Genomic DNA, 27,963 nt, shown 5'->3' on the forward strand with positions numbered 1-27,963 from the left:
TCTCCGAATTTAACGCCTTTGCACGGGGCTCTATCAAGTCGGAGGTGTATCAAACGCCAGTTAGAGATCTGCAAGATTTACGAGGTCGTATAGGGGTGGGGGTTGCAGTTACAAAAATTTACTCCAAACAGACGCTGCAACAACGTGTTCCTCAATGCAGCTGTGCGGAGATATTGACAACGTGCTCGCGTAGAATCCAACGCTTGACAGCTAACACATTCCTGCGGAGGGAGCTGGTAGTAACGTTGGGTTGCTCGGTCAATGGCCAGGGTCAACGGCGGCGTGGTGTATTCCGCAAATATGGCCGACTGTGAGGGCGGGCACAAGCCGGCGTGAGTAGGTTAAACGTTGAGTTTTATAAGGGCACCACGGGGTGACCAGCCCCTCCCCACCCAGCCCCACCCTTCCCCCCACCAAGCCCCTCCCCACCCTCCCCTCCCCACCCAGCCCCACCCTCCCCACCCAGCTCCTCCCCACCCTCCCCTCCCCACCCATCCACACCCTCCCCACCCAGCCCCTCCCCACCCATCCACACCCTCCACACCCTCCCCACCCAGCCCCTCCCCACCCTCCCCTCCCCACTCAGAAACCTCCCTCCCCACCCAGCCCCTCCCCACCCTCCCCTCTCCACCCAGCCCCTCCCTCCCCACCCAGCCCCTCCCCACCCTCCCCTCTCCACCCAGCCCCACCCCTCCCATTTTTGAATGCACGACGGACGGACACAATAATCCCTTGTGGGCTGGTGGAACCAGGAGGTTCCTACCAGTATAAAGGAGTTGACACTATGCACGTTCATTCACCACTTTTACATCTCCCCCCACCCACCCCTTATCAAGATGGCGGCGGAGGCTTCAAATTGCCCCACGTGACCGCGCCCTCCACTCCCCCCCCACCCCTTATCAAGATGGCGGCGGAGGCTTCAAATTGCCCCACGTGACCGCACCCTCCGCCCCCCTCAGCCCCGAGGCCTCTTGCCGCCACCTCCTGAGCACAGCAGCAGCAGTAGCCGAGGCCGCGTTATATTTTAGTCGTTACATCTGCAAAGCGATTGTTTATTTTAATTCCGTCTTCATTTTCCTCTCTCAGACGCGACGGCGCGTTGATGTGAGTCGCTGTGACGACGACGGTGACGGCGGCGGTTGTCGATGGTCGTGCGAGTCGCGAGGGCCCTCATTGTACAGGCCTCGTTGGTTTCGTTTCGCGTTTAACGTTTCGTTCGCTTGTTCACTAACCCAGTGAGTTCACACTCTTTGCTGTTGTTTCACACGGACAATAAAGTGTTCACGGGTGACACAGGAGGACCTGCTGCTACTGCCCCGTGGCGTGCAGATTTCCACCGCTAATTAAGCTGAAGTCGCCGTCAGCGCGCGTTCTAACACCGCGTTCGCCTGCGTGGAATTTGTTCAATTTTAACATAATTTGTTTTGCAAGAAGTACTACCCGTAAGATTCTTCCGAATACAGTTGTACATTACGTAAAGGGCGATGCATGGAGGGGGTAGAAATTAATACCCGGCAAAGGCAAAAGCGTGCATCGTTACAGATGATGAGGTAGCGAAACTTGAGTAATTGCTGGGTGCCCCTGAGTGGAATTGTTCCTAAAGCAGTTCAACTTCATCAAAACAGTGCTTTGCGTGCCGTATTATCCGGATTATAAGACACTTCCACCCCCCCCCCCCCCCCATCAGTATATATAAATGAATATATTGGGTTGCCTCTTATAATCCGGTGTTTTCGTTTAACCAGATTTCAAAAACTTTAATTTGAATAACTTTCATTGCATTACTTTCCCAGAGCGTCTTGTCAACCCTTCCTCCCCCCCGAGTTCCAAGGGCTTGCGGTAGTCCACGTTTCGCGATTGTGTCGCTGTGGTGGTGGCTTTAAACGCAGTGGAGTGGTTTTAATTGCGCGTTATTCTTTACAACAGCGACCGGGGAGCCGACACGAAGTGCCGCCACTCAACGTGACGCACGCGTGAAGACCAAACGAATACCATTCACTACGCCACTTTGTTGTGGGGGAAAAAGCAACGGTGATTATTCGAAGGTGAACTTGTGCCCGCCATGCTAAAGTGGAATTTCCACCGCTGGTTTAGGGGCACTTTAACTCACAACTGAACGCCGCTCCATTGCCCCATTTGAAGCGCGTCAATTTTATACCGAAAAGTTGAATGGGGAATTGAAAGTTTCGCAATCGCGATGCCCCCACCACCGCCTGCAAGTATTCTCTCATCATGAGTCTTCCACCCATCGCCATGGGTAGACGCGGGCCTGCGCTCGTTCGCATGTGTGTGCGTGTGTGACCCCTGCATGGCCCTGTCCCTCTCGCCCTCCTTTTCCCAGGCTCGCTGGACCCCAGGTTGGAGGTGAGATAGAGTGCGCGACACAGACCGCGCCATGGAGGTGACGAGGAAGAGTAAGTGTGGCTTCTTCTGTCATCTCCCCCCCCACCCCCATTGATGGTCACACGAGAACTCGGAACACGCAGCAAATCAGAGCTTAAGGATGCACATATAGGACGCATTAACACAAGTGGATTTAGGGGCTCTTTAAACAGCAGACTGGATGGCAGGCTATACACTTTGCCGAAAAATGCATTTTTTGTAGGTGGTGCGTCTTGTAATTTTTTTCTGTTATCCAAATTTTGCTATTGGCATCGTAGTGGATCCAACAACTAACTCTGAGATCTCTTCAAGTCACAGTTCACACAGTACAGTACCACATTTTCCCACCTCTGCCATGAGGCCACCGTTCATCATAAAACAGTCACACTTATATTTTACAGGCGGCTGCTTGAGTTCGAACCCAGATTCTTGGCAGTGTCAGCTCAATGCTTCTGTCCTCTGAGCCACCCAGCAACCTCTCAGTAATCTTTTAGGGCTAGTTGACATGTGTTTCTTACACAAGTTTTTGAGCTAACGGTGGTCATTTAACCACAGTAGTGTCTTGCACTAGCAAGCACCTTCCCTCTGCATTGGCGAGCGCAGAGATTGTAGTGCATGTGTCCCTGCGTCGGCCGCCACTCGTTTCGCCCCATCATCTCTGTGCTGCTGTCATTCCCAGACTTCAGGGCGACGCTGAGTGTTGTGTGCGAGGCCATCAACGAGGCCGACTTTTTGGCACTTGATGGAGAATTCACAGGTAACAAAATCACCCAAAAGACAACACAAAGGTTCAGCACCATAGTTTCCAATTATCCACATTGCTACTGACACAGTTGTGTTACTCGTTTTTGTGCTTCTTGTTTGCGTATGTTTTCTATGTTGTGTGCGGTATTTGACTATATGTAGTGGTGGTACATGCTGTGTGGCTGAAGATGTACTATTTTACTGTGTATGGTTTGTGGCTGTGTGTGATATTTGGCTCTTTGTAAATAGTGTCCTCAATTACATGGGCGGATATATACCGTGTCCCACATTTAAATCACACTCTCCGGGCTAACTTTTAACACCCTAAAAAGCAACACTGATTTACTGTAAGCTGCGTCTTACTTCTGAATCGAATCGTACCATCAGTCTCAGTTTAGTATTGTGCTGTGTAAGAATTACTCTAGCATTGGGTTGTGCGTTCTAGGATTGTTGTCAGTGGTATTTTTTTTACATATTTCTGTTTTTAATGTTCCTAAATAAATAAATAAGATCTGTATGAATAGAATTACAAGCTGTAAATAGGATAAATATGGTGTTCATGGGTTTTGTTAAGAATATCGACGTACCTCTGCCCCCACTCATAAATTAGCCTGGTATTTCAAGGACACGCTGAATGTGTGGTGTTGGAATGTGAGCCTATAAAATGTTTGGATATATAAATAGTATTTTACCGTCTGTGTTTGTGTGTGTAGCGGTTGTCTGTGTATGTGGGTAGTGATTGCGTAGTTAATTGCGCACTGTTACGAACCCAGCGGCCCGTGTTTCGCTTCACAGCCACAACATCAATGAAAGTGATATCTGAAGTGGTCCGAAATCTCCCCTCGGTCCACTTATCCTTTAATGAGCATGGTGCAATGTGTTAAGATGAGCACTGGGAGCTAAAGGCAGCCTGGCACGGTGTTGGGCACACCATTTTCTCCAGCATCATGCTGGCATTTGGAGGTGTTTACTAATAATAGTTACCCCCAACAGTCGGTTAAAGGTTATATGAAGGATCTTGACTTAAAGCTTTCGTGACTGCAGGAATTCATATTATTTGGGTCTTTCGGTAAAGCTACGTAGATAGAAAAAAATAACATCCTGCCTCAGCAGCTCTCTCGCAATGTTTTCACCTGATGACGATTGCTTGCGTTGCGATCGAAACGTGATATTTTTAATTTTTTCTATCTACGTGGCTTTACCGAAAGACCTAAAGAATATATGAAGAATCTTTGCTTTGGTGGCATTGATGGTATTTTACCTGTTGTATGTGGTGTCTTGTGTTATCGGCCAGGCATCAGTGACGGACCATCTATTGGGACTTTGAGCAACGGACTGGACACCCCATCCGACCGCTTCAACAAACTGCGCAAAGTAAGCACCAGATAACTGACTTTACTTGTGATTAACCTGACTGGCTCATGTGTTTGGAGCTACTGGTGTAAATTTTACTGTCCTATGGCAGGACCAATATATCGAAAGTAACCCCTGTCGAATTCTTATAAAATAGTAAGAGAGTGTATGAGGAGGATTTATAAATTTAAATTATTATTATTTGAACCCTTAACCTTTAGCTTGCGAGTCGAATTCTCTGTCATTTGTAAAGTGTTTGATCACAATGTTTTAAATATACTTTACGTGAAATAATATTAAGTATGGAGTTACACCTAGAAGTTTTTTAGTAAGATGTTAGCTGATATTTTTCACCAGGCTATTGGAAGGCTGTAATGATATAATTGCTTACTGTTTGTCATCTGCAGCATTCCTTGGACTTTTTGCTGTTCCAGTTTGGTCTCTGCGCCTTCCGATACGACAGCACTTTAGAAAAGTGAGTAAATTGATTTCACAGAGCACCAGCACTGCGGACTGCACAGCCAGGAGAGCACCTCCCAATAAAGTAGAACCACATTGAGGGCTGTAATTTGTGGCTCTATAGTTATCATGTGTGTATTGTGTGTCTTATGTCTTCAAGGTACATCATCAAGGCCTTCAACTTTTATGTGTTCCCACGACCACTGTTCAGGAATTCACCCGATGTCAAGTTTGTGTGTCAGGTGGGTAAGAGAGTGTACTGATCTCTGACATATGGTCCTGAGTATGGGTGAGAATTTGTATGCAAATCTATGTTAACCTAAACCCCATTGGAGCAGTCGTGGAAAGTGTGGAGGAGTTCCCATACTTGGAAAGTGTGCTCATAACCAGCTCTACTTTGGCAGTGCCCATTGCGGCTGCTTAACGCTGTACGGAAGCAGCCTGAGGAAACTCCCTCTCGCTCCATATGATACTTCCTCTCTCCTCTATGCAATTATGCCTGCTATTTTACAGGAACATTTATGCCAGCTTGAAACATACTGGTTTTAATTGTGTGAGAAGCAGATCCTTGAAAGATCTTGACACTCCCGAAATATGTGTGCGAGTTGATGGTTTGATTCACAATATTCTACTGCTACAGTGACTACTCGCTCATGTTTGACTGTGCTGCTGGTGGTTGTGGTTATGGTAACAGTTTTGGGATCGGTTATGGTTTTATTTTCAGAGCTCGAGTATTGATTTCCTTGCGGCACAGGGCTTCGATTTCAACAAAGTCTTCCAGGAAGGTGCGTGTACGCACATACAAAGACAAAGATCCCCTATGAAGGCTGGTATGGTACACGAGGGGGTGGGTGGTCAGCACCACGCCCAGCCGCCATTGCCATCAGAGTGGCGATGTTAGCACATCACACCAGTCACGAAAACTTCAAATCTAGAATCGCACCAGGTATTCATTTAAGGCTGAATAATATCGGATAATCGTGACTGGTGTTGGCCATGAGTGCGAGTCAAAATCAGGTTGCTGGATTCATAGTGTAACACCCTAACTGCTACACTAGCATTGCCACACACATGCACCTCCGATTGGCACGGTTGGCCACATACAGTGCGAAAGAAGTTCAACATACATATATACATAAACAGGTATAGACGTACACACGTGAACGTATACTTAAATGCACACACAAGGACATTCCTAACATACGGTAAAAACATATAGGGTGTGGTAAAAGTCAGGATCCATAGCGATTTCAAAACCACACTTTATATTTTATATTGAAAATATGACCCAAATGTGCGAAGATGAATGTGGACATCTGGATGTCTGTGAATAGACTGAGAAGTGTGACCAAGAAAATGGTGTACAGTTTGAGAATCTGATAAAATCAATTTCACAGGTGTATGATTCTTGAGCTTTGCCACACCCTGTATATGCATCCAGACATATGCAAACATACAGAAGCATATACACACACCAATACATATGCCTACACACGTACACACACACACATACAAAGATGCCCCTATAGCCATATAGACTTTTGGGGCAAGTGCTGTTAATGAACACTTATTGAGGCTGGAAAGGAGTACAAAGGGGTGTTGCGACCAGCAATACACCCAACTGCCTTCGTCCCTCCCTCCTCCCAGTGCTTTTGTGTTTAGACACTGCACCAGGTACTCATTTAAGGCTGGGCTGAGTTGACTGGGGGAGACCCAGAACAGATTAAAATGTTGTTCCACTGATGTTACCCATAGTTGGGAATTGAACCCAGGTCACCAGGTTTTATAGTGCAGTGCGTCAACCACTATGCCAACCATTTTCCATACTAAGATACATATCTGTACACGCATGCCTGCCCTTGCATGTGTCCACTCCCACACATGAAAGCAGGTGGAGTCGGTTGTGACGGACATGTGCGCGTGCCCCAGGCATCCCATACCTGTCGCAGGAGGGAGAGAAGAAGGTGCGCGAGATTGTGGAGGAGCGCACGAGGCAGAGCGGCGCGGGCAGCACAGGAGTCACCCCCTTTACATCCCCCGCCTCCAGCAAGGGCCTTGCCGTGGTGCCCGACGACCAGAAGGAGTACATCGCCGACGTGGTGTGAGTAACTCGCCAATGTGGATGAGCTCACGTCTGCGAGTATCGCCAATGTGGCTCCAGTGCTGAATTGACAGCATGCGTGAGAACTTTTTACTGTTCTTCCATGACAGTAACATACTCGCAGGAAATAAACAATTTTTTTTATTTTTGAAATTGAATTTGTTGTCATGTAGCGGGACATTTTATATGTTGAATAATTTTTTTGGGGTGGATGAAGTCAGGCTGGTGAGTTGGTATATGCCTTGTTTATTGAGCGGAGTATCTCAGTGTGAGCCAATGCATATTTCCTGCATACATGTGGCTTGTTTTAAGTAAGGTTGTTAAAATTTTGCTTTTTTCTATTGCCACTCACCGCATAAAACATAGTAAAAGAAAGTTTTCTGGTTTTCCACACGTATATAAAAGCAATCAATTACAATAAATGTAACATGTTTAAATATTCACTGGGAAGAAAGGGATGGCGGCCGCGGTATAATGGTTATCACACTGGACTCAATCGATAGGCCACAGGTTCGATCCCATCTCCCGGTGTCATTTGACTCAATGGGGCAAGATTATTAAATCACCCCCTGCTTCAGTCCACCCAGCAGTATGAATAGGTGGTACACCAGCTAGTGGAATGGCAGCTTACGTGTGGTGGTGTGCGTACATCAACATCTTTGAACACGTCTGGTCAATGTTGAAGAGTCGACCCAATGCCCCTCTAGAGGAGGCCCTTTGGCCAGCAGTGCCATGATTATTTTTTTTAGGCTCCTCCTTTACCTTGTTATTGGTAAACAAAGGCAAATCTCTCAGTTTCTGACTTTCTGAATTGTTTATTGAATTTAGAACTTGTTTAACAACCCTCGTTTTAAGCACATCATGACCACATGGGCACGTGCATATAAATGAACAATAGAATGTCTGGGTAAGTACACTCATAACACTGACTAAATTGTTACCTGTGTCATCGTTGTTGTGCTGCATTGCAGGTGTAAAGTGGAGAACCTGCTGAATGACCCCAAACAGACGACCCTCGACCTCCCACCCTGCAACGCGTGAGTGCACACGATTGCATACCTGCTTCGTCACACGCTTGTGTCGGTGACTCATCACGTACACACGTCGGAGCATAGACACACCAGACCATGTGTACACACCAAACCTTGAGTGCAGCTTCAAATTAAAGCGAGAAGAATCGTGCATGTTTCTGTAATGCTTTGTATCGTGGGTTTTTACGCCTGAAAGTATTGGTGGTAACTTTGCGTTTCAAGCCGCACGACGAGATGTCATGTGGAGTATGACGCCTTGAGGTTGGATTGATGCAAGGGTTAAAGGCGAATCCTTTTAACGCTGGTTATTTGTTCCAAGTTGGAGACTCTTAGAGTAATTCACCCCCCCCCCCATAGCAATAAAATTTTGTGCAAAGGTTTTTGTCCATTTTGGATCTTGACAAGAGTTATCGTGTCCCCTCCAATCTAGACAGACATAGAATGACTCTTGACTTAAAGCTTTCGTGACTGCAAGAATTCATATTCTTTGGGTCTTTTGGTAAAGTCACGTAGATAGGTAAAGTTTTTTGTTATTTTCTTTGAACCTATTTATGTGACTTTACCGGAAAGACCCAACAAATAGACATATAATGCTTTAACACGTTTAACCTGTTTAGGAAAGCATGAATTAAGGAAAATGTGTACACACTAACAAAGAAAGTGGAACGCATGGGTTATAGAAAATTGTACATGAGGAAAGTAAGTGGCTTTGTAGAACATCACTAGAAGGGATGATGGCCGGTGGTCAAGATTTAATGATGGGGTAGCAGCCAAAGGATGTAACACACCCAAAAGGTTATTCATCATGTAGATTAAGCTGCGAGATATCAGCTCATATGCAGGAGCTAGATGGATTGTATTGCCTGAATGTGAGGAATGGAACTTCCATCTTGTGGCCACACACCCATTTGTCACTCCCTTGATGTGTTAAAATTAGTATTTAAAGTTTGTTTTCTTTTACTCTGGCTGGTGCCCTCCTCCATTACAGGTTTCAGCGGAAGCTCATATATCAGACGATGAATTCCAAGTGAGTATCACGTGAATTGTGATTGTTTAGCATGGATTAGACATTTGCTCCACTGCTTGTAAAATGTCCTATCTTTTCGGTGGTGAAAATTCCCAAATTATCAAAGTGGATTTTTGGAGTAATATCCCAGTTTGCCGTGGGTTTTACAGGGTCCTCGGTAACCCCCTTTTACATCACGACTAATTAAATACTCTATGAAGGTCGTCTTAATTCCAAATTTTATCTCCATTATGCTATTGTCATCATTAGATATAGAATCCATTCGGACCTCTGGCAGGGCATTATGACCCTTCGTGTTAGAGAATGGCCCACAGAAGCCGATGTCGCATAGTTACCTCTGAGATCCCTTCATTTGACCTCTATTCTGCACACTTTGCTATATGAGAGGGGTATTTGTTGCATGATAGTGAAATAGATATTTTAAATTCTCAGAGCTGAAATCAGGTGCTGAATCACATTTAAAGTGATGCATTGTTTGTGCAGTCATTGTTGAGTGTAGACCATCTACTCACTACACTTGAGAATGCAGTTTAAAAACCTGCGGCTGCCTGGAGGCAAACTTTGATCTCAGTGGTGTCACCTCCGCACTCTCACTTGAGCTACCCAGCCACAATAACTAAAGTGTTGGTTAAATGCTATGAGTATCCATTTATAACAATTAACGTGTCTTTATAATCAACTTATTACACTGTCCAACTTGTCACGTGTTCACTAAAACAGGAATTATGCATAACCTGGCAGCTGATAAGGATACAGGTCGGTGACCCTTAAACTACGACCATTGACTCTTGACCTCCTTGTGCCAACCTCTCCCGCCCCCCCATTCCCTTAATCTTCTCCTAGGTTCTCGACGGGTCTGCACTTTGAGACCCTGCAAAATGAGAAGGTAAACTTGCAATGGCAGCGCAAGACTGTTACATTTTCTTCATGGTGCCCTTAATGGTTCGTGAAGAAGTGGTAGAATGTGGGCATGCGTTGCCATCACTACTCTTCCCTGACCCCATCCCTGGTGTCTGCATGCTTGGCAGAGGGACCGGTACATCGTCGTGACGAAGGTATCGGAGGAGGAGAGACGGAAGAAGGAGGAGGATAAGCACTCAAAAGGGCTGGTAATGTCACCGTGACCCACACTACATCGCAACACCTCCACAGTCGTATCCCTTGGGGTAATTTCCTGGGTTTGACCTTACCCGAGCGAGCCTGGATCCATAACCAGGTCAATGTGAAGCCATTAATCGATAACTGCATCTCCCTGACCTCATGGATCTGTGATGGATCTCTTGATAATAAACAAGATTTAGGAAAATAATTATAATTTGATCAACATTGTGGAGGCCAAAATGACAATATAGAAAAAGTGTGCATAACCTTGTTTTAAAAACCTATGATGCAATCACTCACAATCTTCAACTATTCTGATCCCACTAGTATTACAATGCAAACTTAGAAAATTTAGCACTCAAAGGATATCATCATGATTAAAAATAAAACAGCCGAACAATGAGAGCGTTGTAATGATTAATCAATTAAATGCTTACGTTTTCGATAGATGCATTGAGTGATGCTGTACAAATATAATGCATGCATGTTAACAGTACAGCAGATTATATACTTAACATTACATTAGAATCGTAAAAAATAATAATTTTTGGGGTGAAAAATGTTCATCCCCTACAAACTGCTATTCATACATTGCCACACCTCTTGTTTCTCCTTTGTAAATGTGGCAATTAAATCTCCCTTCTGGTTAAATAAAGGACATGTTTTTTATTTAAATGCGTCCTTGTTATTGATAATGAAAAGAGATAGTAGTTTCAGATGCGTAATCTCGCAGGCCGTTTTATACTTGCGTACAATCCTTGGTGGCTGCAAAGGTCTTGACGATTGCACGTGCGTGTGCTCTCCTTTGTTTGTTTATCCATCGCCTACTCTTCAGGAGGAGCTGCAAGACGCTGTAGGGTTCACCAAAGTCATCCAGGCCATCTCTAAGTCGGTGAGATTCTATGCTCTGGCCTCTTGCCTGCACTGACTGATGATGGCATAGGGACTTTTTGTGTTTGAATAAAAACGGAAATACGTTTTAGATATAAATTACTCATTTGGGATTATACGGAGCAGTCGTTGCCTTCAATTACAAAAGCTTGGCAGGAACGTCCTGAAATTGATCCATCAGACTTGGAGAGGTATCCTGGGTAAACAAGTGTAGTGCAGGCTCGGAATGGTGCAGCAGTTATCGCGCTACGCTGTTAAAAACCCCTTCAATACAAGTTCGATGCCTAGGCATGAATGCCATCCATGTGTGTAATGACTTTACGAGTCCTCGGTCTTGCAGGGCTGGCTTCACAATCGTGTTTAAATTAGAGATGTTTTCCTCTTTTTTTTCACAATTTTTTTGGTCTCATGTTATTTATTCTTTGTTGTCTAGATTGCCCAGTTTTGTTGTTTGCACAATGAGTGTAAATGTAACATTAACATTTCAAGGAGTATAAGCAGTTGAACTTTGACTCAGTGTTTTGTGTGTTGCAATACAATTGTAATTTCCTGGGTTCGATTCCTGGCCATGACCAGCAATAGTAGGGAGTCGAAATTACTGAGCAATTGTATGTTGTTAAGTATGTGAACGGGGTAAAGCGAGTTTATGACCATTGTCACCTCATCTTTTATACCGATGTTAATAGATGATCACTCATGGCAAAGGCCCTAATGATCATGTTAAAATGGTATACATTGTCTTATATCTTTGCAGGGTAAACTCCTTGTGGGCCATAATATGCTGCTGGATGTCATGCACACCGTGCATCAGTTCTACTCTCCGCTTCCTGAGGTAATTCTTGGTAAAGGGCAGGGCTACAAGATTTATTTTTTAGGTAAATGGCACATGAGCCTTTGGGCATTAAAGCACAAAAGCGCTATCTCCATTTGCCAGTGTAGCCCACAAAAGAGCGTGCATTTAAAAAAAGATGTTTTTATGAATGAAGTTTCACAGTAGTGTCAAAAATGGGTGATTTTTGTGCACAAAATTGCACAGTCTGGCAGCCCCTGTTATAGACAATAGGACTAGTCCCAGGAGCAGTTACTGTTGTGTAAAAACAATTCAAGTCAGGTGGCTGTCCACTCAAACGAGCGTGGATTGGGTGGTCATCTGTGTCACAGGTCCTGAGCTAGTGGTACAAATTCCATATGCTGCCCTCGAGTGAGAACCCACAGAACAACCGCTGCACGTCCCGTTAAGTGCTTCTTATTTTAACGATCTCGGGGATGTTAAGTTGCATCCCTACATAGATTTTTTTTTATTGTGGAATCTAGCACTTTGCTTTAGTGCAACCTGGCTGGATGAGAATTGTTATTGAGATGATATTTAACAATATCGTAAAACACATAAGTTATAAATAATAATATACACTTATCTTTTGGGTTTTGAGGCCTCAGGTCTTCACAGTGGTTCAGTAAAAATGTATTCTATTCATTAGTTTATTGACATAGAATAAAAGTGATTCTTACAGTCGTAATATGTGCATTGGATCATGCATGCGTGAGTTTCATAATTTATGACCCACATTTCATATACTTAAAGTATAATTTTGAAATGGATTCTTGGGCATGATATTTTACCCAATTAGGGGCTGTAATTCAGGTGTAAATAATTTGGCCACCTTCCTGGATGATGGATAAATGGTCGTAAAATACCACAGTGTCGGATGTATTCGGACCACTTGACATTTTCATCTATGCTGGGATGGTGATGGTGCAGTCAGTTTAGGGTGTCTCAAACCGTCTACTTAGTCCATATATATATAAGCCATTTTTTCCTAAAACAATAGGTAATTACTTTTAATATGATACCCTACATTTTGTTATCAAGATGACTTCTAATTTGGCCTGTGAGATTGCCTAATTTATGGAGCGTGTAGGAAATAAATTAATGTTTTTTATGCTCATTGTTTCTTACCACCATAGATTCCACATGTCCAGCAGTTGTAAAAATACAATTTACTCATAAATCAAATCGTGATCATGAATCGTGACATTTAATTGAATTGTGCACGGGGTGAACCGTTACATATCAAAGCATAAAGTTACAACAAAACAAACTAAATGCAAATGGTTAAAATTAAGGCAATGAATCGTGACTTGTAATAGAAGCGGCACATGTTCTAAGCTGGTCTAATCTGCGGCCTGGTTTAACATGTGTTAGGCTCCTGTGGGGAGTCTTTTTTGGCTGCCCGCTGAGGAATTGCATTTTTTCTCCTTGTGCAGAGTTTGGACGAGTTTAAGGAGCTGACAAACTGTGTGTTTCCCAGGTACGCAAAGTGACGGTACACTACAAAGCCATTCACAAATTGTAGGCAATGATCTCAATATTGATTTGAAGTTTTCGTGACTGCAGGAATCCATACTCTTTGGTTCTTTCGGTAAAGTCATGTAGTTAGAAATAAAATAAAAACAAATCACGACGTTTCGATTGCAACACAAGCAATCATCATCATCATCAGGTGGTTTTCCCCATTATTAGAAACATTTTCAAATGTTGACTGAGATTGCCTAATTTGTGGAATAGCAAACAGGCCAGCACTGTGGCCAATGGCAAAACATTTTCTGTTACAAGTGTAGGGGAACCGATAAAGAGACCTTTGCTTAACATCGTGTGAGCTGAATTCCATCACAAGCATAGCACATTATTAATGTGGTGAATATGCATTTCCTTTCACTTGCAATCCATGCAGCAAATCATGTGTTTAGAAATACATTTTGAGGAGTATATGTTGTGTTTGATTGCATATTATGAACCCTGCAGCCACCAGTGGTAAAACCGAAAATCGATTCCTGAATCTAAATGTGATATATCACCTTATGGTTTTTGTATTATGTGCCAGGAACATGGCTCCACATTTTCTACAAGTGAAACTTAGGTCGACATGCCTTATTCCATGGAGAGTAACATTTTAGGAAGTACTGTATATGGTTTTTATTTCTTCCCTGCCTGCTCGCCACGATAATTCATTCTTGCCCCAAGACAATAACTGGCGCACCTGCAATGGGTTATCGTTGAATGCTTTTTATGCGTTTTTTTTTTATCCTTCACAGGCTATTGGACACAAAGCTCATGAGCAGCACACATCCTTTCAAGGTAATTTATTCGGCTTGCCTCCCATCATGGGGGTGGAGCAGTGGTGCAGGGGTTAGCCCACGGCATTGCACTGTAAACCCAACTGACCCGCGTTTGATTCCCGGCCAAAGGTAACATCAGTGGCAAGTGATATCTGAACAAATCCTGGCAACCCCTTTGCCCCCTGCCTGCTCGTTCGCCAGTCTGATGATGAATGTGATGAAGTATGATTAAACAACCAACATGACCAATACGGTGTGGGCAACCCTTCATCCACCTGCGATTTATCAAAGTCAATTAAGTGTCTCCCCCTGCTTGGTCGAGCAACTTGGCAATATCATCTGCATTGGCCACCCTGCTTTTGAGTTGAAGAACATTTCTATTCTGCTCCAGCTGGCACTTATTTTATAGTGTCTGGTAGCCAAGTATATTGAACCAATGGCATCATGTGTGCAGTTTAGGCAAATCAGAACACGAAGTGCATCAGTGCAGCTGCTTCTTTTTTTGGAGCTTTCACACTGATCTCTCCTTAGCGGATGCATTGTTGACGTCCCACAAAGTGACAATCCTGGTATTGCCCTTGTGGAGACTTGATGGACATATACGTATATATAATCAGAATATTTAATTTGGACGAATCTGATGAGCTATAAAGCTCTTTTTCAAAATGTCACTGAAATAGCTTCAACATGTACCTGCTAAAAGGACAGTATAATTTATCTGTATCTCATTAAAAGCTCAAGCTTGTCTGACCCTATTGGCTAATTAGACTTGACCAGTACGTGGGGGGGATCCAGCCTTGCCCTCATCACTGATTGACTCAGCAATTTCCCTTGGCCAAAGACACATGTTTATTATTCTAGATAACCTTTTTAACTTAAGCCGGAACAGGTGGACAATTGGGATATCTACTGGTTGTCTGGTGAAACTCAAAAAGCTTAGTTTGACAAAAGCTAACGAAAAGTTACATATACACAGAAGTTGGGTGGGTTTTCACTTGTAGGTGTTAATCAGGCTGGTGGCGTTTGTATTCGTGTGTTAACCGGCAGGAGGTGATACAGTTCACTACGCTGGCTGATCTTCATCGGCGGCTGAGCGAGACTCCCTTCAAGATGCCGGCAGTCGGTACGTATTTCCCCTCGTCCAAGATTCTTACACGGTTGGCTCGCTGGCCAAATGTGGCCCGTGGAGTCTTTTTGGAGTGGCCAACCAAGAGATATTCTTCACCGAGACAAGTATGGATTAGTGAGATGAAAGTGATAAACAAGAGAGAGGAGAGAGCTGTAGACAATAGATAAATATTAGTGAGATGAACAATAGATAGAAATGAAAGACCCAGAGAAAAGGGGTACAAGCGAGCGCTTGCATACAGCTGTATGACATCAAGATGGTATTGACAACATATGTACCCGTGACACTTAACGTTAAGACATCATGTGACATATGAAGTCACGTGGCCCTCCAGAAGCCACTCGTTTATTATGTGGCTTGTCAGAAAATGTAGTTGAAGAATCTTCCCCTCGTCATACATATACCCTGTTCTCCACTGTCTCCATTTCCCGTGCGTCTCTGCCCTCATTCTCTCACTTGATTTCCTTCGTTGCCGAGCTTAAACCTCGTTCACTCTGTCAAATTCACAAATGAGGCAACTTCACAGTCGCAACAAAAAAAAATCAGAATAATACACATCGAGTGTATTTTACGACAGTTTCTCCATTAAGTAATTATCTATCTATTTTTAAAACAAATGGTTTGTGACATGGATACCAATCTAATGCACTATCACCATCTTGGTGTGAATGAAAAAGGCAATTAATCGAAGTACGTCCGACACCATGGTATTTTACGACAGTTTCTCCATTATTGAGAAAGGTTTGACAACTTATTTCCCCCCTGAATTTACGTTCGTAACTGGTTATCATACGTACTAAACCCAAGTTTAAAGCCACTGTGATTACACTAAATGATTACCCGCATCTCTTAAATTGTCCGAAAGGTGCGTTTGAGGTCGCCCCCCCCCCCCCCCACCATGCGTTTCTCTATGTTGCTTCTCTCTCCTGTCCCATGTTTCCCGACTCTCACCACCCCTTCCCTAATATCGTTTTCCATTTTGTAAAGTGTCTTGAGGTTCAGCTGTATTAAGACGCCGTTTAATTTTAAATTGTTGTTGTGGTTGTGGGTCCCCATGTTTCACTAGACGTTCCTGTTCCCCGCTGCCCCTCCCCCCCCATGTGTGTCCAGAGAGTGCAGAGGGATTCCCTGCGTACAGCACGGCCGTGGAGCAGCTGCACGAGGCCGGGTACGACGCCTACATCACGGGGCTGTGCTTTGCTTCCATGGCCAACTACCTGGGTATTTGCACGTACACACACACACACGCATTTACATACAGTGTCACATGCGCACACAAGCGTACATGGGGTCACATACACATATATACAGGGTACACACACGCACAAACGGTCTACTCACACATGCAAACAGCTGCCATTTTTACCGCTGACTTGAACGAACATTCCAGATATGCTAAGCCTGTGGTAGCGTAGGTGCACTTTAACGTTATGCACAGTGTTGAAGGTTTATATGTACAAGCGTGTCCCCACTATGTTATGAATACACGTGGTCATATATACAGAACACACAGGCAACTTGTATGCACTTGCAGGGACACTCACACATGCACCAACACCTACGGAGACTTTTTTTTTACAGTATCCCTGTTCCAAATTGTTAATCTAGTTCTAAATAGTTGGCCAACCTCACAGCATGCTTTATTCTATTACCAATAAACAGAGATACGGCGTCATTACTAGTTACGTCTGTGTAGGGTTAAATACAAAAATAAGAGACTTTGTTTGCGACTATGTTTAGGTGTTTACTCATAACGTAGGTACCCAGACCACTCGGATGCCCACTTGTGTGGTTGTCGTTTGTGTGTCTGTTTGCGTGTGCAGGCTCATTCATGGATCCTCCAAAGAGCCACATTCCTGCACGTTCCCATCTCATCGAGCCATTTGTCAACAAGTGAGGGAGACCCCCACCCCCGCGTATGAATGAATGTGCATGTATGAATGTGTTGTTATAATTTGGAGACTTTGAAAGTGTGTAAGGTTGTACTATACACTTGACGTATGACTGACATGGGGCAGAAATATGGACAATGACAAAGAAAATGCAACGCAAGCTGAAAAGTGCATAAAGAGGTGTGGAGAGGTGCATGCTTGGAATTACACCGAAAAACACAGCACCACATTTATACGTGAATATATGCAATTTGGAGGCATCATATTGACTTGGGAAAATTTGACTTGTGCAGGGCATGCCACTGGAAGGAATGTCCAGTGGTTGACTAAGGATGGTTTGGCAGCCAGAGGAGGGAATGTACCCGAGAGGACATCTCCCGTGTAGTAGGAGCAATGTGCTATAGGGATTGCTCCATCACGTATGAAGATGAGAGATGGTGACAGCTTGGGAGGGTCTTCATCCAGAAGTTAATTGATCATGGCCGATTATTAAGGTTGTATGTGTCAATGTGCGCCAACGACATTGCATTCAACATCGCAAATGATTTGTTGTGTGCAACCGTAATGGGCACTCGCCACTAACACTGCTGACCTGCTTTAACCTCTCGCGATTGCCGATGGCTGCAGGTTGTTTCTGATGCGCATCATCGACATCCCGTACCTCAACTTGACCGGGCCTGACTGTGAGTTGGCACACCCCAGCCGTGGCCCCCTTTATTCAGACATGTAGATTAGTTGGCTCAGTCTGGCTAAATAAAACCGGGTTGGGCCAAATAACTCAAACTTAAAATAATAATTTCTCATTTGTCCAGAAAACCTTTACTTAAATCTCGGTACTCTTTTTAAATTGCAGCCTATGACCAGATCACCTGGAATGTGCCCGATATCATATATTGGAAGATGAGCAGAGTTGAGCCTGGATAGTGATCGTGTGGGCAGCCACCTTGCATGACAGGTGTTATAGGCTGCAAGGCTTACGTGGTCGGTAGCGTAGGGCAGTGTGGAAAAATCCCTTGCACCATACATCTTTGCTTGCCCGCCTTGACCAACCTTCACTGACAGCCGAGCTGGGGTATAGGCACATAACCCCCACGACCCGCATGGTTTGAGTAGGCCCTCATCTAGCAGTAGATTTACTAAAGGGCTGTCGATGTCCTGAAGTCCAGCAAGGACTAATTTTGACCAGAAGGAACCAGGGACCTTTGGTATTGATGATGGGCTTTTTGCTACCTGTAGCTTTTGACCAAGATAATGTTGCCCATGTTGATATCAATGAGTGGTGACGCCGCCTGGCAGATGAGGTGTTGCAGTATTGCACCTTATGTAAAAAGTAACCAGATGGTGGGAGGACAAATCCTAAGGGAGACTTCGGGTCACGAATGCTCTGACTTTTTGGAAACCTGTAAAACTGCGGGTTGCGTGTAAAATTCAGCGTAACATGAACAACCGATTATGATCAACACTGTTTGACACCCCCCACAGTGAAACCGAACCGGGACCACGTTCTCCACGTCACCTTCCCCAAGGAGTGGAGGACAAGCGACCTCCACCAGCTCTTCAGCGCCTTCGGTAACTCGCGCAGGCCCCTGCCTTCTTGTCCTTACGACCCTTGCCCTGATGACCTGTGAACCCTGCCCAGCTGCCTGAACCCCCTCTCACTTTCCTGAGCCCTATCCTGTGTTCCATAAACTATAACCCAAGGCAATCTTACTCTGTGTGTGTGCACATTGACCCCAGCTTCCTGTCAACTTTGGACTTAACTGCTGGACCCCTCCATCTTGAGCTTTTACACTCTTAGACACGAATGCTGCCCTTTGACTTCTAAACCCTACACCCTGATCGTTTAACGTTGTGCCTTGTACGAAAAGCCGAGTTTTATTTTACGAATGTGAGAGCTGTAATGCCTAAAATATTTTGTAATATTTTATTCATGTACACAGTTTATTTCCACAATGCTGTTGCTACAACTAGTAAAAATGTATTAAAGGTAAAGCTTAATTTATATTAATCCAAGTAAGCTTCACTGAATGCATCTATCAATTAAGATCGTCATTACCCTCACGGTACATGCATGGAAGTGTGCGTGTTAGAATTGATTATTTCCAACTACAATATATATGCTAATTTTTCATTTTGCCTAATGGCATGTAAAAAAAATTGCAAGCATTATACCAAAACAATGAGAAACAATAGAGACTAGATGATTAAAATGAGACCATTGATTATTTAATCATATAGTGGCCTGAATATTACAAATAATCTAATTACTGGAGGTTGAATGATTTAAATGCCTATTCTTTTAATGAAACTTGAGTATTCTCATGGGTTTGAGCATACTGTGTGTATGTGTATTAGTTTGTGTATGGATTTGGTGTATGGATTTGGTCCGGCAAACAACCCCCTACCTCCTCGTGGTGCCGGACGGCAACGCTGTGGTGGGCAGTGCCGTGGGGGAGGGCCAATTTAGATTGACCATTCCCCTCATGGCGTTTGTAACCACCACAGCGGCTAAATGGGGGCTCTGGATGGGTGCGAGGGGCTGGTAACCCCTCCACCTTGAATTAATTACCATAAAACCACGTATAAAATATCTCATTAATAAGCTTGTGCCGGAGACGCTGGGGGGACAGGCGTCTATGACGTCTCCTGGCCAAACCCCATTTGGCGGAGCCAGGAGATTGAATCTTTACCCTTGGGGCTCCTCCAGAAACAACAAAAACCACTGAGGGTGGCCACGTGGAATGTTCGAACGCTCACTGCGGAGGAGAGGCTGCCACTCCTCTGTCGGGAGCTGGACCGGTACCGCCTGGATCTCTGTGGTATTCAGGAGGTCTGGTGGACCGGCTCTGGCTCCTGCCACCATGAGGGGTAGACAGTCCTCTACTCGGGGCAGGAGACTACCAAACAACAGGGAGTGGCTCTTCTTCTGAACACAATAATGAAGGGGGCGTGGGAACATGGCGGTGAGGTGTGGGAAGCGGTAAGCCCCCAATTACTTTGGGCTCGCCTTCCCATCAACCGGAGGCGAGGAGTGGTGGTCGTGGTTACTTATCCCCCCACTGAAGACGAACATTCGTGGATTGATGCAGGCAAGGCCGATGAGTCAGATGGCTTCTATGACCTATCACAGAGTCATCCTGTTGGGCGACTTAAATGCCCGAGTTGGTCATGATGCTGGCACCTGGTCTGGAGTGATTGGAAGGCATGGGCCAGATCAGCTCAATAACAATGGTAGGAGGCTGCTAGATTTTTATTCAGCCCATGGGCTTGCAATTATCAACACGCTGTTCTGGCAGAGGCGCATCCACACAACATCATGGATGCATTCCGGGTCCAAGCAAGAACATCTGCTGGACTACGTAGTGACGGAACAGCAGATGCGGGCTCATGTCCTTGACACCAGGACCTACCTTGGAACTGATCTGCCCACGGACCATCGACTTGTCTTCTGTAGGATGCGCCTGTCATTCTTATACTCCGGTGGTGGGTGTACACCCAATACCACATTCAAACCAAAGGTGGCCTGGTCTCAGCCAGCTGATGAAAGTTGCAAGCGAGAATTTAATCATTGCTTGCGGCTGGGGTTTGCATCCTCCCCCACTCCTCCAGATGTCGAGGGGAAATGGGCGAGGTTTAGGACTGTGGCTCATGCAGCTGCAATGGCTGCTTTGGGTACACGGTCCAGACCTCCCCAGAGACCCTGGGTGACAAGAGGAGGTGTTCAATCTGGCTGAGAAAAAGCTACAGACCCACTCTCATCGTCGACAGCATCCTACGTCAGAGAATGAGGAGGCTTACCGCAGCCTTCGCTCGGAGGTTCGGAGAGCCGTGAGGCGCTGCAAGGATGGGTGGTGGTCACGGGTTGCTGAGGAGATGGAGTCTGCCTCAATGGCCTGCGATCACAAATCACTATTTAACTCCAAAAAGTAACCTGCAGCGCCACACCTATTATCATCATTCGGGGAAAGAACGGTGATCCAATCTCTCTGGGGGAGGGGAAATCCCTCGGTATGGAAAACATCGTGGGACAAAGTAGGGATGACCCTGCTGCGGCTGCGGTGTCTCAAATATTGGAAGAAGAATTCACCCCCTGCGAGTGGCTGGCTGAGGTGCCATCTGTTGAGGAAGTACTGAAGGCGATCCAGAGTCTGAGACCAGGAAAGGCACCAGGCAGAGATGATCTCCCAAGCCTCTGGGAAATCTTGAAGACAGTGAGTTAAAATTTTTAATTAATCTTGGATTGTATTTGGAACAGGTTTAGGGTTTGCAGTCTGGTAATGGCATTTTGGGTCATCTGGAGTTTGGAAGTGAAGGATTTCTGGAGGCCATACAGGAGAGAATTGTCATAGCCGGGTTTCGATATAATTAAGGCATGGATGAGGGTCTCGACAGCAGCTCAGGAAAATAAATGTAGGATGCGGGAGACGCTGCACATATGGAGGTATGAGGTCCCGCACGGTTGGCATGTGGGAAGTGAACGATAAGTTCAGGTTCAATGACAACTCCAGGGTTTGCACGTTGATTCCTGTGTGATCCACCAACCCCATCATGCGTCATCGTCACGGCTCCTGGCAAATAAATGTTCAGTCGCATCTTCAACCTGATTTAATGATGACGATGAGAGAAGTGACGGTCATAACGGTGCCCCTATTTCCCTCTCTCCCTCCATCCTTGTCCTTGCTGACCATTACCACCTGCAGGTAACATCCAGGTGTCGTGGATCGACGACACGTCCGCATTTGTGGCTCTGAGCAAGACTGAGCAGGTGCAGATTGGTGAGTTCACCTGCCTAGAAACATGCGTAGACTCGCACACCTGCACTTGTGCACGTATACATGTACGCATGTGCTTTTAAGTTTCCAGTGTGATGCTGTCATGTGAGGTGTGTAGTGTGTGCTGTCTTCTGACGGGTTCTGTGATGTGTACTAAATGTCTTCTTGGTTCTTTCGGTAAAGTCACGTAGAAGGGAAGTAATAAAATATTATAAAATATTATTTTATTACTTCCCTTCTAAGTGAAATATTATTTTATTACTTCCCTTCTACGTGACTTTACTGAAAGAACCAAGAAGATGAATCCCTGCAGTCACGAAAGCTTTAAATCGAAAGTGTACTAAATTTATATTTGTCTATGTATATTTGTCATGTGTCTTGTTTGTGCTGTCGTGTTCTCAATGTGTTGTCATCCCCGTACTGCTGTTGTCGTCCATATTGCTGTGTACCTTTTCGTGTTGTCTACTGTGCCGTGTTGCGCACTGTCTGCCATATTCTGTGACGTGTACTGTGTGTACCGTCGGCTATAATGCACGTGCTGCCTGTCTACTGCGTGCTTTGGCCCAGCCAAGAACACGAGCAGTGAGGCCGAGTCGTACCGCATCCAGACGTACTCCGAATACCTGCAGCAGGGCCAGGACGGCCTCTTGGAGTCGGCGGGAGGCTTTGGGCCCCGCACGCCAAAGCGGAGGATGGGGTTGTCCGGTAGCAGCGAAGAGGAGGCAGTTTGCAAGCGAGCCAAGCCCACGTGAGTCTCCGCAACCGCCCGTGTGGAGCAGGCTGCCCGGCACAGTACCCTACTTTGTCATTTTATTTGCACCAGTTGCAGGTGGAAGGGATGTTACCAAGGCAGGTCGGCAACCAAGGTGGCGAAGTCTTGAAAGCCAGATGGTGGGATCATTTAAGGGTGGACCTTTGAAGGATGCATCAACTGGGTAGCAAGATCTACGGCGAAGGTGGCCAACCTTTTTGTTTGGCGAAGGCCGAATAGGACTTTCAAATCTTTTTCACGGGCAACCACGCATTGACACAGACGCAACTAAGTCACTTTTGTCACTGCAAAACGTCCTTTGCAGTGATAGCAGTGATTGTGTGTGCTACAATTAGAAACAGTGTTGACGTAGATATTTCTCTCTTACACTGGATTAGTGCAGCTGTTAGTCTTGCAGCGAGATAATTTGCGGGCCGTTTCAATGTGGCCACGGGTCGTGTAAAATGAAGTGGGGAGCCTGATAAAGGGACACTAAGTGTGGACCTTTGAAAGACATAGAGGCTATACAGCAATTTTGGGAAACTAAGAGCAGATCTTAAAGGTCTACTGTGCCAATACTTGATTGATCTTTGGGAAGGCAGGAAGCAGTGGCGACGGAACAATGGCATTGCACTCTCTGTTAGTACTGAATCACGCACAAGCATGTGTTGGTGCAAGCCAACATCAACTTGGCCCTGCCTTGAGGAACGTGACATTTCCCCCGCTTAGTCATGACCTGGCGGCCACATAGACCTGCATCCTCTGACGTTTGTTATGGACGGTGCACATCTATTAAATTACCGCGTGTCATGTACTGCGTGGTAGGCAGCATGGGGCGGTGCTGAAAAATCCATTATTGTGTTGTACATAAATGCTCCCACTTCTATATGCCCCATGTTGTATGTATGTTGAACTTCTTTAGCACCATACATAGCCAACCGTGCATGATCAGCATGGTGAAGTATGCTCGAATTACCCACATATCCAGGAATGGATTGACGAAGAGTTGTACATTTACACGATTTCATGTTCAACTACTTAAAACTGTTAATTTTACCAGGCAAGGCCCACTGAGCTTATACATCTTTTTCAAAAGTGACCTGCCTACAAATAATAGCTCAGAAAAGCGGCTTATGACGTGGAACTGTATAGCAGATAAATACTCTAAATGCAAGTTTTTAAATGTCGAGAGAAAAACCGGAGGACCCGGGGAGAAATCCACGCGACCACGGGAGGAATATGCAAACTCTAAAAATACAGGCGTCAGGGTCTGATTCGAACCCACAACCTCCTCTATACCAAGCGAGGCAGTTAACATCTTGCCACCATAGCACCCTGAACTATGAAGATAATAGTGCTGAGCAGCGGTTGGGTTAAATCTGTAGTACATTTGACATGGTAATTACGACATACAAGAGCATTTAACTTGCATGAGAATGCAGCAGTAGTGTTTGTTACCTTTATTTAAAGAACAGTCTGGGCCCTGACATAGTAATATAAATATTCCACCTGAAGCCCAATACGGTCCTCACAAAAAAGCATGGAGAGGTGCATACTTTAGACTTGCACTTAGAAACAAAAAGAGGAACACATGGATGGGATAAAATACACATGTTCGCGACCTCACATTGATTGGATAAAATTAAGCAGGCCTTGAGCAGAACCCGTCATTCGAATAGATGGCCAGCGGTGGAGACTAACGACGGAGTGGCAACCAAAGGAGGGAACAACACCCAAGGAGACGTGTACCGCGAAGGAGCAATTTGTTCGCATTGTAGGTGATTGTACCCAGGTCCTGCAGACATTGCAGCACTGCGCAAGACCATGGACTTCTGGAGTCATCCATTCAACAGTGGATTGATCGTGGTAGATGATGGTTGCATTTATTTACCACCTCGTTACCCCGCCAGGTTTGGAGAGGACGCGGTGAATGACGGCTTGGTGTGGGGCCTCCCCGTGGATGCCGAGGTAGATGGGCCGGGAGCCAGCAAGGCCTCGCTCGACGGCACAGTGGCCGGCAGGTCCAGCCCCTTTGCTGCCGATGGCCACACGGCCACCCCCGATGGAGTCCTTGACCGCAGGCGGAAAAGGAGCAAAGGGCAGCCCAAGACAGGTGAGATAATGGGTGGAGAGACGGGAGGTCGTTTGTCATTGAGGTGAAAGTTCAGTCACGAGTAGAAGGCCCAACGAGAGGAGGTCAGTTCCCTGGTGAAGACTTGGAGTTTAGGGGGACAACGCGAGTCGGGAAGTTGACGCAAGGTGTGGAGAGAAGAGGGTAAGGGTCTCATGGAGCAGAGATGAAGGACATGAAGATGAGGCAAGGAGTGGAGGGATGAGGTAAGGGTCAGGAAAGTGAGGGGGAACCGGGATGATGAGAGAAAGGACGAGGAGATGAGAGAATGAGCGGTGTGGAGAGACGAGTGGGGGTGATAGAGGAGGCAAGAGTCGGCAAGATATGGGAGGATTGGTGAGCCGGTAGGACAGGATGAAAATATGCAACCGTAAGAGACAGGAAGTACAACAAGATTATGAAGAGGTGAGAGAGAGAGAGCTTTGGGGGCAGGGAGAATAGAATATTGTTTGGAATGGAGCATAAATGGCTCAAGACTTGAACTGGAGCAATACAATCCATTCTTGCTTCCATAATAGCTGTGTTTTTCCCAGATTTCACTAATTTATGGTTTATAGGCGAAAGCGTAGCTTGGCTACCTTGCATTATAACCAATTTACAATAGACCATTATCACCCTTGTTTAGGATCCTGAATGCAATGTGTCATTGCTACCCACTGTAGCGATTGTTGACCTACTGGTTTCGCACTCATTTGTGCTTGTTGTGCTGCAGAGCCCTGAACTTTGTGGACGCTGTTTTGTTTGTGTGTGTGTGCAGGGGCTGCTGGTGCTGCCAAGCGCACGGGCATCTTCGATGTGCCAGACTGGTAGATACGTCCCTTTCCATGGCAGCTATTGACTTCCTGACCTCTGACTCGCAGCTCTTGAACTGACTTCTATCACCTAACTCCTTAATGCTGTCCTTTGACATCCGACCTCCGACCCTCAACTCTTGCACCTGCCCTCCTCACACCTTTGTCCATCACCCTCTCCTCAGAACAAAAAGTCACATGTATTGTGTTGTGTGTAAGGTGCGAGTCAGTAGGTACATTTGTGTAGGTGTGTGTTCTCGACCCCCTGTAGGTGCTTCAGAGTATGCATTTGTGTGCATCTGTGTTGGGGTGTGTGTGTGTGTGTCTGAGGTGCTCGCTAACAGCACTTGCCCCGAGTGTCTTAATGGCTCTTTGAGATCCGTGCGTATGTGTAGTTGTTACACGTGTGTTTGCACGAGTGGTCATTAAACGTATGTGCATGTATGTCGGTGTAGTTTGCGTGGTGTTAATAATTGTGGTCAGTACAAGTAGGATAACACTTGTGTCGATATGTTGAGCTGTTTGCAAGTATGAGTTGTCAGTGCAAATGTGTTGCATGTTTTGTCAGTGTGTGTTAGTGTAGGTGAGTGAACAGTATGTGCATCCTTGTGTCACTGGTCGATACAAATTTGCACTAATGTTTGTCTTTATATTCCGTAACAGTGTGTGTGTGCAATTGATGTCAACACATTCATGTACGTACCATTGTAGGAGTGCGTGTTCACGGTCTGTATAAACAAATGTCTGTATGGTCTGTACAAACGTGTGAGAGCAGTGTTAATACGTACATGTGTGAACATATCAATATGTATGATTGTGCCAAGATGGTCTGTGAAAGTCTGTTTTAAGTAAATGCTTGTCGTTCTCGGGATAGTGTGTTTGCGTGTCCGGTGTGGTCTGTAAACCAGCGCGTTCTGAAGGCCGCACACAGCACTTGCATAACCGGGCATGTCGTCACAAGGCCCTGGTGGCGTTGTTTAAATACGGCAAACTTGGTCTCAAGACTTAAACTCTGCCGAGTTGGCAATTGCTCATTTCAATGTCTCCGTGTCAGGTTCCCTTTTGTTAGGCACTTTAGAACCCGGCTACTGTGAGTTGATTAAATACATGGTGCCAGAGGTGATGGAATTTGATGTGTTGCCAAGTGTGTTTTTAGAACTGGGACGTCATTATCCTTGATGATTTAGTTTTTTGAAAAATATTTGAATCCCACGTTTTTTGGGTTTAAAAATTAACTTTTTTATATTGTGGTATTGTTTGTGGCTATAACTGCCCATTGTGTTTGTAACATGTTTTTATAGTTATTTTATTCATCTCATGGGTAAAACGGGGCGTCATTCACCCACATGAAGGAAGCATGGCAAAGAGGTCACGTTTGATGGTGCAAATTAAAATACTTTTCATTTTTATATACATTTTATAGTTAATTTTATTAAAAATAAAAATAAACTAAAAATGGAAACTACAAGGGCAGTATCTATAATTTTTTTTTTTAAGAACTCGAGGTAAAAGTGTTTTTTTTACAAGTATCAATGGACTCATTTGACTTCCCATCACAAGTTTTGACCTGGCTGTATTTGCCATTGTTTACCTATGACCATGTTGTGAATGGGGCTTTCAAAAAGCGACATCGAACTTGGTCCAATAACCTAGACGCAAAAATAATAAAATTAAACTTTCAAAACTCGAATCTTACACTTCAGGTGTTGTGACCACGTTCTACAAACAGGCCCCGTTGTTATCTCTTCATCGCTGTCCATCGTTAAACGGGTGGGTTGGGGGGGGGCGTGCTGTCCTCCGTTGGGGGACGTTAAGCAGGCAGGGCAGGGGACGGTTGGCGGGCACTGAAGCGAGGACACTGCCGTTAATTTGTGTCGATCGGTCAGAACCGGCCGAGGCAACCCCCCTGGAAGTCTCGCACGGAATTTTGTCGCTATCGTCCAGACTCGCGTGGTTTTGTGAATTTTTAATAGGTGGAGTGATTTCACGAGAGATCTATCCCCTACCTCTTGCCCTGATCTTGAGAAAATCGCATTTGTGCCGAAACCTGTACATCTTTAGCTCTGTGTTTGTTTTTTTCTATTAATAAAATAAAAAAATTTGTTCACATTTACCTGATTGTGAATGCTGTTTTTTTTTTTACTAAATTGCTTTTACCTATAATTCCTGTTGCATCTAAATTGCTTGCTTTTTCCTGTTATCCTTCTAGCCCTAGTCGTATTGCAACACCAACAGTCTGGTTTAATATTTCAAATGCTGTGGGTGAATGTGGTGTGCTATGTGGTCCTCGT

At 45.2% G+C, this 27,963-nt stretch overlaps 1 protein-coding gene across 3 annotated transcripts; it reads left to right on the plus strand.

Moving 5' to 3' along the window:
* Positions 1-938: 938 nt before the first annotated feature.
* On the plus strand, positions 939-27,785 carry PARN (poly(A)-specific ribonuclease). Of its 3 annotated transcripts, none has more exons than XM_078594338.1 (26): positions 939-1,104; positions 1,927-2,045; positions 2,342-2,414; positions 3,062-3,139; positions 4,421-4,500; positions 4,887-4,954; positions 5,099-5,180; positions 5,663-5,723; positions 6,868-7,039; positions 8,011-8,076; positions 9,059-9,097; positions 9,941-9,983; positions 10,126-10,206; positions 11,034-11,090; positions 11,844-11,921; positions 13,355-13,398; positions 14,183-14,225; positions 15,254-15,329; positions 16,446-16,556; positions 17,159-17,228; positions 17,855-17,910; positions 18,710-18,796; positions 21,928-22,002; positions 22,567-22,747; positions 24,661-24,863; positions 25,639-27,785. In XM_078594338.1, exons 3-26 carry the CDS (start codon positions 2,396-2,398, stop codon positions 25,689-25,691), a joined length of 1,923 nt encoding a protein of 640 aa, XP_078450464.1. In that variant the 5' UTR covers positions 939-1,104; positions 1,927-2,045; positions 2,342-2,395; the 3' UTR covers positions 25,692-27,785. The 3 variants fall into 3 exon arrangements, with proteins under 3 accessions (XP_078450464.1, XP_078450465.1, XP_078450463.1); XM_078594339.1 differs by having other exon boundaries at positions 1,927-2,031; XM_078594337.1 differs by lacking the exon at positions 1,927-2,045.
* The last annotated feature ends 178 nt before the right edge of the window (positions 27,786-27,963 follow it).

The sequence above is a fragment of the Lampetra planeri genome, chromosome 5, assembly GCF_965212315.1.
Source record: "Lampetra planeri chromosome 5, kcLamPlan1.2.h2, whole genome shotgun sequence".
NCBI lineage: Eukaryota > Metazoa > Chordata > Hyperoartia > Petromyzontiformes > Petromyzontidae > Lampetra > Lampetra planeri.

Bases quoted from the DNA above. Each gene is read 5' to 3' on its own strand.
- PARN (XM_078594338.1), top strand. The intron at 13,399-14,182 runs GTACGCAAAGTG...TATCCTTCACAG, and splicing joins ACAAACTGTGTGTTTCCCAG to GCTATTGGACACAAAGCTCA. The intron at 22,003-22,566 runs GTGAGTTCACCT...GCTTTGGCCCAG, and splicing joins GACTGAGCAGGTGCAGATTG to CCAAGAACACGAGCAGTGAG.